A 13,914-nucleotide genomic window follows, 5' to 3' on the forward strand; every position below is an offset into this window, starting at 1 on the left:
ACCCTCTGGTCTGCTCCTGTAACAGAAGTGAGTCCAGAGACTGGGTGATTAAAAACAAAGCAGCCCCAGGGAACCTGAGCGGTTCAGTTGGTTAAGTGTCTGCCTTTGGCTCAGGTCATGATCTCACAGTTTGTGAGTTCAAGCCCCATGTCGGGCTCTCTGCTGTTGGCACAGAGCCTGCTTCAGATCTTCTGCCTCCCTCTCTCGCTGCGCCTGCCCCACTCACACACACACACTCTCTCTCTCTCTCACAAATAAATAAACTTTAAAAAGTAAAGCAGTCCCTTTCTCACTTCATTTTCTCCATAAGTACTGCTAACTTCTCAGCCTCTTCTCAATCTTAATTCCAAGTCCTGACAGAATAACCCTGACTATGGCTAAGAGCCTTCCTCACCTATGTCAAAAGAAAAATCTCCTAACCACATTGCCCCAGGCTCCTTTGACAAACACACAACCCACCAGCAATAAGTGGGAATTTCCACAAGTTACAGTAAATACAGATGAAAATAAGCAGTATATGTGAAAACAAGTTCAGAATCCTACATTCCACTCCAAAGTAATTCCCCAATGGGAGGGCAAATCTAGATGAAACTAAGCAGTAAATACAAAAACAAACTCAGAATCACACATTCCTTTCAAAAGTAACTTCCCAGTGTGAGTTAGTGTATGGCTCCAAGACCTAAAACACCCTTCATTTGTTCAGGTGCACAGTGAGTGTTCTTTTCCATCTGGGTCGGGAACTCCCCTAAGTCCAAACAGACAGACGTTGCAAGGTCACATAAAGTGCTCAAATCCTATGCTGGACTGCTAGCAGTTTGAACACAATATATTCCTTTAGTTATTCAGAGAAGAATTCTGAGCCTGTGAGGTGAGTGGCAAGTTAATACTTACCCTGTAGGGCTTTTTAGAGGGTTGGTGGCAACTGTATTTAAAAATATATCGGGGCACCTGGGTGGCTCAGTCGGTTGAGCGTCCGACTTCGGCTCAGGTCATGATCTCACAGCTCGGGAGTTCGAGCCCCTCGTCCGGCTCTGTGCTGATAGCTTAGAGCCTGGAGCCTGCTTCGGATTCTGTGTCTCCCTCTCTCTCTGCCCCTAACCCACTTGCATTCTGTCTCTCTCTCAAAAATAAATAAACATTTTTTTTTAAATTAAAAAAAAAAATAAATATATACTAACTTATATAATTATATATATATATATATATATATAGAACAAGGCCTGGCATGTACAAATACTCACATCATAGCTATCACGTTTATTATCATTCCTGGCTACTTGGAAGTCTCCTTTCCACTCTTTCCCAAGGGCAACTGGCTTATGCATTCCTTAAAGCACTTCCTTCCTACAATAAGGATGGACAGGAATTTGTCAAGCACAGAGCCTTTATTTTACATATCATTTCCAAAGAGGACATTGTGTAAGTCAGCAGCCAACAGAACTTCTAAGTGAGAAAGTAACAGCAAAGGTAACTGGCTCAAGTCCCTCTGTGTATACCATGTACATTTCATGTCTGAGCACCTTGTGTGTCTGGCTTAAGTAAGGCAGTGTAGATTGTGCGAACAAGAAATCTGTGTTCTGCGATCAGAAATGGCTACTGCATGCATCACGCAAAATGCACAACCTGAAATGTTTTGATTTGCAACCGAAGTTTCCTTAAGCAAAGATGTGCGTGAACAATGACGAACACATACAGAGCAACTTGGGCAGAGAATGGATAATGCCGCGGGGCAGTGAGGTTAGCGCGCTGATCAAGAACCCCAAGCAGGAGGAGCCGTCCCAGTGGCAGAGCAGGCTAGGAGGGTGGGCAGCAGCCATCTCCAGCCACTTCGAGCTCCTTCCCGCCTTCACTCTAAGTTGAGCAGCTCCACGTCAAAGATGAGGGTGGCATTGGGAGGGATGACACCAGGGTGGCCCGTGGCTCCATACGCCACATCGGGGGTGCAGGTCAGCTTCGCCCTCTGCCCCAAGCTCATCTAGCAGGGATGGGGGCAGATGGGGAGAGGAGAAAGAGGACCCAGCTTGATTTAAAAGAAAAAAGTAAGATAACTATGGCATTTTCCCAAACTATCCTCCTGATAACCCTGAAGATCTGAGATGAATTTTCTGTGTGGCACACTGAAGTGATGCAGAATTTCGATTGTCTCAGACTAGCAGAGACTTCACTGTGGGGCACTAACTTCCACAAAGTAGTCCCAAATTCATTCATCTGACAACCACTGCTGGTTATTCATTTAGCGCATGGCCTGAACACTTCAAGGTATTCCTAATTGTTCCTCACCCCCTCCCAAAAGAACCTAAAGAGGGTGTATAAACAGCACATGTACACGTACACAATCGAGGAGGTAAGAGAAGCAGTCCATTAAAGACGTTAAGCAATCAGAGGCCACCGCAAGGAGGCGAGGGCTAAGAGACCTACACTAAAATCACCATATGACTTCACAGACCGAGGGAGAAGAGTGTGAACCAGGGCTCCACACAGCAGTCATCAAGAACATCTGGCATTGGTCGGACAAATGGTGAAATTTGAATAAACAGATCTAAAAATTTTAATAACCAACTCAAACATTTGAATGTATTGGTTAACAGTACTGCATCAATGTTAATGTGTAATTGATCACAAATTAATGTAATGGGATCGTTTTACCATGGTTATGTAAACTGTTAACATTTGGGTAAAGAATATACGGGAACTATTTCCGTGATATTTTTGCAAGGTCGGAAATTACTTTTTTAAGTTAAAAAAAAAAATACCTTGGCCCACCACCCCCCTCCCCGCCCCCCAACTCTCTAGCTGCCTCAGTCCCAGATAGTTGGTAGCTCGTAGCTAGTTCTGAGCAAGCCCACAGGGATGTGCTTGGAATGAGAGCCCCAGTGACTTAAAGTCATGCTGGCAATGAAAGGGAAGGAGTGGGGGCACAAAGCCAGCGGCTGAACCTAGATGGCGTCACCATGCCGTAGCAGTAGAGTCAAAGCAGTGGCGGTCTGTGATAGGGCAGGGGCGGTGTACCGAGCCCAGACTCCAACTCCTCAAATCCCCCCTAATGAGGATCCTCATCCTACCTGGGCTGCACCCTCTTCAAAACCCTTGATGACTTCCTGTTTGCCAATTCTGAACTTGAAAGGTTTGTTTCTGTCTCTGGATGAATCAAATTTCTTCCCATTTTGGAGCATTCCTGTGAAAGCAAGAATAGGGTGGAGAAGAGCTGTGGCCATGAGTTAACACCCCATTCTGGGTCCCCATGTCTAAAATGGAATTCCTATTCTGTACAAACCTGCGCCTCTTCAGATCTCCCTGCCCGTCCTGTTGCCCAAGCAAGAAACCCAGATACCTCACTCTGCCTTACCCACCCCCTCAATATGGCCTATCACTTAGTCCTACATGTCTTTGCAATCTACCTACGTTCTACATGCTCCATTTCTACTGCCACCACCCTGGGACCACACCAAGTCACCATCATGTCTCACTTGTGCACAGGAACACCCTCTAACTGGTCTTTCTCTCCACTCTCACTCCTCCTTTCCAGTCTCCACTCGGTACCCAGAATGACGGTCTTTCATAAACATGTATCTGATCATATTACTCTCTTGCTTAAAGGGATAGCAATATCCTCTTGTCAATAGCTCCCTGTGGCAGAATCCAAATGCCTACACTGGGCACAGGCACTTCAAGATCTAGCTACTGCCTGTCTGATAACCTTCTCTCTGCTCTCCTCTTCCTTTCCTTCCCCCCATGTCGTATTCAGGTCACACCTTTCTCAAATACCTTTCCCAAATACCTCTCAAATATACCTTTCTCAAACACCTCTGCACTTTACAACTTTTTCTGTGCTACTTCCTCAGCCTAAGGATGTTTCTGCCTCAGGTTGAGTCCTCACCTGTTTTCCCCCAACATGCAAAACCCAAAGGCCACATCATCAGCGCGTGGGTGGCTCAGTCAGTTGCTAAGCGTTGGACTTTGGCTCAGGTCATGATCTTGCCCTGTGTTGGGCTCTGTGCTGACAGCTCAGAGCCTGGAGCCTGCTTTGGATTCTGTGTCTCCCTCTCTCCTTCTGTCCCTCCCTCACTTGTGTGCATTCTCTCTCCCTCTCAGAAATAATAAACAAATAAACTTAAAAAAATAAAAGATTCTCTCTCTCCCTTTGCCCCTCTCCCCTGCTCATAAAAAACAAAACAAAACAAAAAAACAAAGGCTACATCATCCCCACCTTCCCCTGCAATGAACAGAGTAAGGTGACCCAGCCAGTCAATGGTGGCCCCCGCACCCCATAAAAAGGGCCTGTTTGAATCTGGAACACCCCAGTGCTGTCTCTAACAGTCTGCAGCCTCCCTTAGCCAGGTGTCATCCCTGATGTACAAATATTGTCTCATTTCAGCTGTCTAAGGCTCAAGAACTGTATCTTTCTCTCTTTTTAAAGTTTATTTATTTAAGCAATCTCTGGACCCAATGTAAGGTTTGAGCTCACAATCCTGCGATCAAGAGCCACGTGCTCCACCAACTGAGCCAGTCAGGTGTCCCTCAAGAGCTGTTTTGGTATTTTTAGTTCTTATCGGTGACTAGTTCAAAGGTCAGGCCTGTAAACAATGCTCTTCCACGATTTCTTTCTGCAGCCCACAGACCATGACAAAAACCAATTTGGGACCAGAGAAAGATCTGGCCTGTAAGTTCAGAGACTGGATACTGACTTCATTTTGGCACTAACTCATTGTGTGAAGTTAGACAAATCACTCCCCTTCTCATGGCTTCAGATATGCCATGTTTAACATGGGCGGTCTGAACAAGCTTAATGTCTGCGCATCCATGATTCCACGTCTTCTAATTCCTACAATTTAAATATATACAAGGGAGAGTATTATTTTCCTGCTTTCTAGGTAGAATAAATTGGACTCTTGCCCTGGGTATTAAATCAGGCAAAGGAGAAAACCCTTTACTAAGGAGGTCTTACAAAAACTCATGCATACACACAGGTTGCTAAGATACTCCAATACACAGAGATGTTCACATGTGCTCATGGGCACCTAAGCACACACATTCAGAAGAAAAACCCTGATGCTCAAACAGATGCTAAGAAAATATTTAGATCCACAAATCTACATATAATTACACAGACATATACTTGGACATATACACGTATGGATACACACACACACATACACACACACACACACACACTCCATTTGATAATTGACTCCCTCATTCCCCAATTTCTTCAGATTTCATATACTTCAGACCAGATACAGTTATCTATAGCTACAAGTTCAGCCAAAACAATTCAGCCTAGAAACAGACCAACATCTATACGGTTACTTGATTTGACAAAGGTGTCACAGCAATGCAACAGATAAAGGATATATTTTTTTCAATTGCTGTTGCTGGATCAACTATATATCATATGGAGAAAATTAACCTTGAGCCCTACTTTATGCACACACAAAAAAATTCCAGATAAATCACAGATGTAAGTATGAAAAATAAAATAATAAGGCTTCTACAAGATAATAAACAGAAGAATATCTTCATGACCTAGGAATAGACAAAGACTTCTGAGCTGAACACAGAAGTACTAACTATAAAGGAAAAGATTGATACGTAGGACTTCATTAAAATTAAGAACTTCTGTTCAGGGGCGCCTGGGTGGCGCAGTCGGTTAAGCATCCGACTTCAGCCAGGTCACGATCTCGCGGTCTGTGAGTTCGAGCCTCGAGTCAGGCTCTGGGCTGATGGCTCGGAGCCTGGAGCCTGTTTCCGATTCTGTGTCTCCCTCTCTCTCTGCCCCTCCCCCGTTCATGCTCTGTCTCTCTCTGTCCCAAAAATAAATAAAAAAACGTTGAAAAAAAATTTAAAAAAAAAAAAAAAAAAAAAGAACTTCTGTTCAAAAAATGCCATTGAGAGAGTGAAAAGACAAGCCTTGGCATGGGAGGTGACTGGAATCAGTATAACCAACAAAAGACTCATATCCAGAATATGTAAAAAAACTCCTTTAAATCAGTAAGTAAAAGGCATCCAACCTAATTTTTATAACTGGACAAAACTCGAGCAGACTAAAGAGGATATTCGAATGGCCAGTAAGCACATGAAAAGGTACTCAACTTCATTAGTCATCAGGGCAATGCAAATCAAAACCACAATGAGATACACTGGGCACCCACCCGAGTGGGCCAAAAACAAAACAAAAAGGTGATAATGCCATGTGTCGATGAGGATGCAGGGGAACTGGAGCCTTCCTACATGGCTGGTGGCAGTGGAAATTGGCACAACTACTTTGAGAAGCTGTTTGGCAGTATCTGTTAAAGCAGAGGATAGGTACAACCCTATGCCCAAATAACTCCACTTCAGGGTATATACCTAAACAAAATGTGTACATACGTGCACCAAAAGACACCTACAAGACTGTTCAAAGCGACAGTATTCATAACAGCCAAAAACTATCAGAAACCCAAATGTTCACCAATTCTAGAAAAGATAAATTGTGGTACATTCATATGATGAACTGTATGGGAATAAGAAAGAACCAATGACTCTGGACAAATCTCACAGACATAGTATTGAGTGAAATAAGCCAAACACAAAAGAGTACGTACTCTGTGATTCCATTTATATGGTATTCAATAACAGGCTTAGCCAATCGATGGGGACAAAAGTATGAATGCTGGTTACCTTCAGGGAGGTGTAATGACTGGGAGGAGGCAGGAGGGAGATGCCAGGGGGTGCTGGAAATGTACATGTTGATCTGGGTGGTGGTTATGTAAGTGTGATCACTTCGAAAAATTCCATTGAGCTGTACATCTTAGATTTATGTCCTCTACTGTATTTATTTTTAATTAAAAAGTTTACCAAAAACTATAATCTATATATATAAATATAGTTTACCTATAATCTCCTGCTGGGTTTGATGAGATGGTCCCTCCCCACACTCTTGGCTGATGCTAGTGTTTAATGCACATGGCCTGCTCCCTGTATCTACTCTGAAAAGTCTTTGCAAAAGGATGTTGTGGTTTTAGTAACTTGATAAGCACTGGTCTGTCTACAACATGTAGAACAGATAAATCAATTACACAGGTCAGAGGCCCCAGGGGACTCATGGTAATTAGGCCAGTCACAGGGAGATAACACACAGCCCTAGCTCACTGACGCCAGCCACCGGCAACACAGCTGTTGAGAAATACCCACACCGTCTGCCTAGAATTAACCTGGCACTTCACACTGGCCCAGAGAACTGCTAAAAATGGCCCCATCTGAATACGTCCTAGGAATTAAACTGGCCTTGCCGTCTGCTAAGTGGCTGTCACCAACTTTGCCACATTGGGAAGCAGGTCACAAGGCAGAGCATTCACTTCTCTTGGAACAAATACCTGCTTGTCTTCCTGCCAGCAGTCTTCAGGAGCTCCATCTAGAATGTTCCTCAGCCCACCTGACCTTCCAATACAGAGCATCCAAGAGGGGTCTGCAGAGATGTGGGGCTCTCCTGCAAGTCCCATAGTGCCCTGAGACAGGCACTGCTGTTGCCCCAGCTGTCACACTGCAGCAGAGCCTCTGGATGACTTGGCTCTGCCACTCCCCACAGCCCCAAAGAAGGAAGGAATCCTGCCTTTTCACCTTTGTGTCCCCAGTGCCCACACAGCATCTTGCACACAGTAGGTGCTCAATAACAGCACGCTGAATTGAACAGTCTATTTCTGAAAAAAGAAAGGAAATGCTGAGGAAGTTACCCTCCCCTTCTCTAATAATATTGTAGGAGGAAAAGGGAGCCTGCAGGGAAGATCAGGGCTCTCAGAGCTTCAAGAAGGGATTTCTAAATATCAGACAGAACAAGGAGGGCCAGGCTCCACCCTGCCCACAATGGAGGGAAGGGAATGGAGGTGCTTGGCCCAATTAGAGGCTGGCTCCACAGATGGCTCCTGCTGGTACAAATGGGGAAGGAGTAACCTTGCAAGCCCCCTTTCCCATGCCCACAAGGCTGGCTCGAGAAGTAGGAGACAACTGGTCACAGGGAGACTTGGCTACCTTGGGCTTTAGGCTTGATCTAGGGAGCAGATACCTCTAGAGAGGAGTAGCAGAGGAGAGACCTCCCTTGGGAGGGGCAGGTCTGGATGAAGGCTGAGGGAGCAAAGCCTACCTGTGTAGTGCACCACACACGTCTGTCCCTTCTTGGGGAATGTCCTTCCTGCAAGGAGACATGAAGGCAGATGAATGAATAGGGCATTGGAAAAAGTCACTTGGGACATTCAGATGTGACTATGACCCAGAGCTCTGACCCACATTCCCCTCCATACCATGGAGATGCCCACAGCTCTAGTTCTGGCTCTGTGCCTTGTATGAGGCTTTTTATTTGATTTGAACTTTATTCCCTTGGGTTCCTCAACTATGCTCTCTCCTTTCTATCTTCCTTTCTTAAAATTTTTAAAGAATGTTTATTTATTTTTGAGAGAGAGAGAGACAGAGCGCGAGCAGGGGTGGGGCAGAGAGAGAGAGACGGAGACACAGAATCCAAAGCAGGCTCCAGGCTCTGAGCTGTCAGCACAGAGTCCGACTAGGGGCTTGAATGCAGGAGCCATAAGATCATAACCTGAGCCGAAGTCAGATGCTTAACCAACTGAGCCACCCAGGCACCCCATTATTTTTTCTTTGATCATTCCTTTTACTTTCTTTCATCCATTCCACAAACATTTTTTTAAGTTTATTTATTTATTTTGAGAGAGAGACAGAGAGAATAAGTGGGGTAGGAGCAGAGAGTGCGGGGATCCCAAGCAGGCTACATGCCGTCAGCACAGAGCCCAACACGGGGCTCAAGCTCATGAACTGTGAGATCATGACCTGAGCCAAAACCAAGAGTTGGACACTTAACTGACTGAGCCACCCAGGTGCCCCCATTCCACAAACATTTACTGACAGCCTACTATGGACTAGATTCCAGAAACACAGAGCAACCTATGAACTCATGGTGAAGTTAGGGAAACAGATCCATAAATAATAGATTACAATGGAGGAGGATGACTGCAACCAAGGATTAATAAGCATAATCATTCACAAATATTTACAGAGTATCTACTATATGCAAAGCCTGGGCCTGATTTCAGGGACACAGCAGTAAACCATAGAGACAAGATCCCAACTTCTTTGGAGTTTATATTCTAATGGGGTGAAACAAAACAATACACAAATAAACAAGACAACTCTAGATTATGATAATTCTTTAAATGAAATAAACACAATGATGAGTTAAAGAGAGATACAATGGACAGACCATTTTAGAAAGGGTGGTTCAGGATGGCTTCTCAGAAAAGGTGACATTTGGACTGAATCTTGAAGGATGAGCAAAATGCTGGGGAAAGCACTGCAGGAAGAGGGAGCTCCAAGGGCACAAACATTGGGGCAGGAAAGGACTGGAGCATTTGCAGAATAGAAAGGAGGCCTGGTGCCTGGAAAGAAGAGAGGGAGAAGGAAGCAAGTGGGAAAAAGCCAGATCATGCCCAGCATTGCAGAGCCGGATTTAATTCTAAGTGCAACAGGAAGCCACTGGAGGGTTTTAAGCAAGAGAATGACATAATCTGAATTAAGATTTTATAAGATCACTCTGACTGCTGTGTGTAGGATGGACGATTAGGTGCCTGTTTCAATAATCCAGACAGGAAATCAATTATGGCTTGAATTAACGTGGTGGCAGCAGAGAAGAGAGCAAAATAGATATATTTGGGAAGCGGGACTGACAGGGTACACTAATGGAGTGGAGATGGGTCTGGGATGAGGGAGAGGGAGACATCGAGTACAACACTTGGGTTTTCAGTTTGGGGAACTGGATGGAGAGTGGAACTAATTCCAGGTGGGGAAGACTGGGGAGGAGCAGATTTGAACAGTTGGCAATTTAAAAAAATATATTTTTTTAACGTTTATTTATTATTAAGAGACGGAGCATGAACAGGGGAGGGGCAGAGAGAGAGGGAGACACGGAAGCAGAAGCAGACTCCAGGCTCTGAGCTGTCAGCACAGAGCCAACGCGGGGCTTGAACTCACAAACCGCAAGATCATGACCTGAGCCGAAGCCGACTGAGCCACCCAGGCGCCCCGAGCAGTTGCCAATTTTGAGATGCCTATTAGACATCTATCTGAGTTTATGTTGCAATAGGCAGATGGAGTTATCTGTACTGGAGCTATAAATCTGGGTGGAATTTACCAGGCCACAAGCCTGGGTAACAAAGCATTTGGGAAGCTAACAAGTGAGCCAACATGTAGAGGACTCTATGGGAGTCAGGGAAAGCATCTGAGAGGAGATCATGGTTCATCTGAGTCTTAGAAGATAAGGAGTTTGCCAGAGGAAGTAAAGGGAGATAATCTGGGAAGAGTGAACAACATGTTCAAAGGCCTAGAATCGAGCTATAGTGGGATCCCTGTCTGGCTCACCGCTCTAACCCCAACTACATAGTACACGTTCAATAAATATTTGCAGAATGACTGGCGTGTTTAACAAATTTGCAGGCAGCCTGCTAAAGCTAGGGGAAATGGTGGTAGTGGGGGTTGCTACTGGTAGGAAGAGATGAGGCTCTGGTGTGGAAGGTAAGACTCAGCCGGACTACCATCTGTCTGCAGAAGGAGATGGAAGATTCATTAAAACACGAAGCGGGGGGTGGGGAGGGTGAGGAGCAGAATGGGACAGAACAGTCACATATGCATTTTAAAGAGTCCACAGGCTACGGTGTGAAAAATAGGTGGTGAGTTAGGGAGGCCAGATGGAAAGCAGAGAGGTGAGACTGAAGGTGGTGAGCCCAGTTTAGAGGATATGCGGAAATCCAAGTGAGAGGTGATGTTGGCCTGAACCAGGGCAGGGGCTACAGGGATGGAACCCAGAAATTTTCAGCAAAAGGACTTGAAAGGACTTGGTGTGGGGCTCGACCAAGACGGTGTCCCCATTGTAACAGTACAGTAGTTTGGCCCTTCTGTGCTTTCCTGGCTCAAGAATTTAGACTGTTAAAAGTAGAAGGCCAAAGCTCTTTCAGGCTTTCTCTAAAAATCTAATCTCCCTCAGGGTGCCTGGGTGGCTCAGTCGGTTAAGTGCCCAACTCTTGATTTCAGCTCAGGGTTCCTGAGACGGAGCCTCGCATCTGGCTCTGCACAAACATGGTGGAGCCTGCTTGGGATTCTCTGTCTCTCCTCAGCTTGTGTGTGTGCACACTGGGGGTGCACACTCTCTCCCTCAAAATAACTCTAAAAGCTACTATAAACCAAGGAAGGGAGAAGAGGCCTGCAGCCCCCTGGCAGAACTCAATGACAGTGCCCAGGGGTGTGACAAGGTGTCAGGGAGATGCCTCCTGGGACCCAGCACCATAGTTCCCAGCTGGGTCAGAGAAGTCTGTACCTGATGGGTGATCAGGGTAGTGGCTAGGATCTAGGAATCACTGCCTTTTAACGAGGAGGGTGGCCTGGAACCCTGAGGTCCTCTCATTTCCTAGAGAAGGTGGGGGTTGTCAGTTATGTCCCATGTGAAATCTGTCTGTCTAATTCTGCTGCAGAAATGGGGACTCTGGACTGGATTAAGTTTCATTTAAAAAATTTAAAACTGGCTATTCCTTGCACATCCATACCCAATTATACAAGAGATGTCTGGCTTGGGGAAGTGAGTGGTGCCAGTCGTGGGGACAGGGAAAAGGCAATACAGAGGAGCGCTTGGAAGTGGGGAGGACAAGGAGAGTTAGTTGTTTTGGACTTGCTGAATTAGGTATCCGTGGGACATCCAGATAGAGGTCGAGCAGCAGCTGGATAAATGGACCACCTTGAACTCAGGTCGGAGATCTGAGCTGGAGGCTTAAGTTTGGAGGCCATCGGTTTGCAGACGGTAATGAAAGCCATGGGAGTGTACAGGATGGCTGGAGAGGCTGAGTGGGGCGGGGAGGATAAAGCGAGATGCAGAGGCGGAGGGAGCGCTTCTTCCTTCCCAGACTGGCTCGGTCCCCACAACGTCTCACCGCCCAGCCCACAGGGGCCGCCCGACCGGAGGCCCGGAGGGGGGCGCATTGGAAAGGGTTGCCCCAAACAGAAGAGAACCCTTCCAGCTGTTTCCAGAGCTCACCTAGCAGGGCAGGGAAAGCAGAACTAAAAGCCTGCCCTGGGAAACCAGCAGTAGCGGATAACCGAGAGGTTCCAGCCGAGGCAGCGGCGGCCCGAGGCCCCCGGGGCGGTGGCGGGCCGCAGACCCCCGCCTCCTGGCCGCCGCCTTCGTTCCCCTAGGTGAGCCGGCGCGGAAGGGGATGGTGGAGGATCGTCTGCTAGATTCCCAACAATCCTTCCTGGGATCTCCTCTCACCGCTCTCATCCTATGCCCGCCTCGGATTCAGCACCCTCCGCGCCACCTCTGAATCAGACCCCCGCCCGCCCGGCTCCGCCCCGGGACCCTTCCTCCTCCCCCAGCTCGGCCGCCCGGTACCGTCTCCCGGGGAGATGGTCTCGATCTCCACGCCCATCGCAGTCCCACTGGCCCCGCCTCCGAGGGTCCCCGCTGCTGCCCCGACCCCGGCTCGGCTCCGGCCCTGGCCCCGCTGGCTCTCCGACTCGCCTCCCCGCCGCCACTGCAGAGCCGGAGGAGGTGCGGCGGGAGTCGGGACCTGCGCGGGGAGGGGCCACGGGGAAGGGGGCGGCGGGGCGGAGCGGCGCGGAAAGGTGGGGTCGGCTGGGGCGGGGCCCGGGGGAAGGGACCCTGAAGCGGCTGCTCCCGAGCTTGCCAGGCTAAGGGTCGTTAACTGGGGAGGATGGTGAGGGAGACATGAGACACGCGCGCATCCACCCACCCATCTATCCATCCATCCATTTATCCATCTATCTATCCATCCGTTCAACACAAATTTACCTAGCATCTACTCTGTGCTAAGCTCTGGGGAGTCAACCCGGTCCCACAGACTAGGGGAAAGCCGGCAACTAAACCAACACTTTAAGTAGAAACGCTCACTGCCTTGGAGTTCAGGATGTTATGGAAGCACCTGAGAAGTACTTACTACTCTAGTTTGGCTGCCGGGATTGCAGGAGCAATCTGGGGATGCGAGGTGCGGGGGAGGGGAGGGTGGGAGGAAACCAATCATTACCTTACCCCAATCACCCTCAACCCTCATTCAAGCTTCCCGCCTCGTTCTGCCCCACTCACAGGTAGGTTCCCACCTTTCGAGGCAAAGAACTGCGCCCTGCTGATGACAGTTAAATTGAGGTAGAATCCATGTCGTCAAAGAACGAAATTTGTGACGGGTGGGGACACAGTTAGTTACAGCATGGTTGATTCCTGCTGTGGAATGAATGAATAAGTTACAACTTAAGCTCCTCTTCCACGCCAGACCCTTCACCTCCACCCAAAAGAGTCCCAGGAATCTGGAAAGATAACTTTGGAGGAGGTAACATTTGCTTGAAGAATGGATGGAACTTTAATTTTTCTCTCATTGTTCCAAAAATCAGTGTGAAAGTATGATTCTGATAAATGGCACTGGAATATAAGCACGGGGAGAAAAACCTGAGTAAAGGCAGCCAGAGTGGGCCCTGAAAGTGTTCTTCTTCCATCCGCCCCACCCCCATTCCCCCAGGTGTTTAGGTAAGAGATTTTAGGTTATCAGCATCGCTGAAGTACCAAAACTGGATGTTTTGTTCAAGAAAGACGACGGTCAACTGTACTATGAGGGTCAGGATCTGAAATTCCCCATCGGCTGCTCCATGGCATGGCCCAGAGTCTCCAGGTGTGTAGCTGGTCTAAAGTCTGGTGTCACACTAGGTCCCTGGGCTATGGCCAGTAAGCGTAGAACAGGAGTTTGTAACTAGGACAGGTCTATGGACAGGCTTCAGTGAATGCACAATGTTTTGTGTACGGATAAGAACATTTTTCTGGGGAGATTTATCACATTTTAAAAGAAGTCCTCAACACCTTCCCATTCCCCTGACCCCCATCTC

At 47.3% G+C, this 13,914-nt stretch overlaps 1 protein-coding gene across 1 annotated transcript; it reads right to left on the reverse strand.

Moving 5' to 3' along the window:
- Positions 1–1,366: 1,366 nt before the first annotated feature.
- FKBP1B (FKBP prolyl isomerase 1B) lies at positions 1,367–13,255 on the reverse strand. Its single transcript, XM_049652469.1, has 4 exons — positions 13,141–13,255; positions 8,117–8,164; positions 3,063–3,175; positions 1,367–1,975 (listed from the first exon to the last, which is right to left on the reverse strand). The coding sequence occupies exons 3-4, from the start codon at positions 3,171–3,173 to the stop codon at positions 1,847–1,849; spliced, it is 240 nt and encodes a 79-aa protein (XP_049508426.1). The 5' UTR covers positions 3,174–3,175; positions 8,117–8,164; positions 13,141–13,255; the 3' UTR covers positions 1,367–1,846.
- Positions 13,256–13,914: the final 659 nt, after the last annotated feature.

This window comes from Panthera uncia (genome assembly GCF_023721935.1).
Source record: "Panthera uncia isolate 11264 chromosome A3 unlocalized genomic scaffold, Puncia_PCG_1.0 HiC_scaffold_12, whole genome shotgun sequence".
NCBI classification, from domain to species: domain Eukaryota; kingdom Metazoa; phylum Chordata; class Mammalia; order Carnivora; family Felidae; genus Panthera; species Panthera uncia.

Coding starts and splice junctions, on each gene's coding strand:
- FKBP1B (XM_049652469.1), bottom strand. CDS start 3,173: ATGCTCCAAAATGGGAAGAAATTTGATTCATCCAGAGACAGAAACAAA. Junction 1,976..3,062: donor TTGAAGAGGGTGCAGCCCAG/GTAGGATGAGGA, acceptor CATCCCTGCTAG/ATGAGCTTGGGGCAGAGGGC.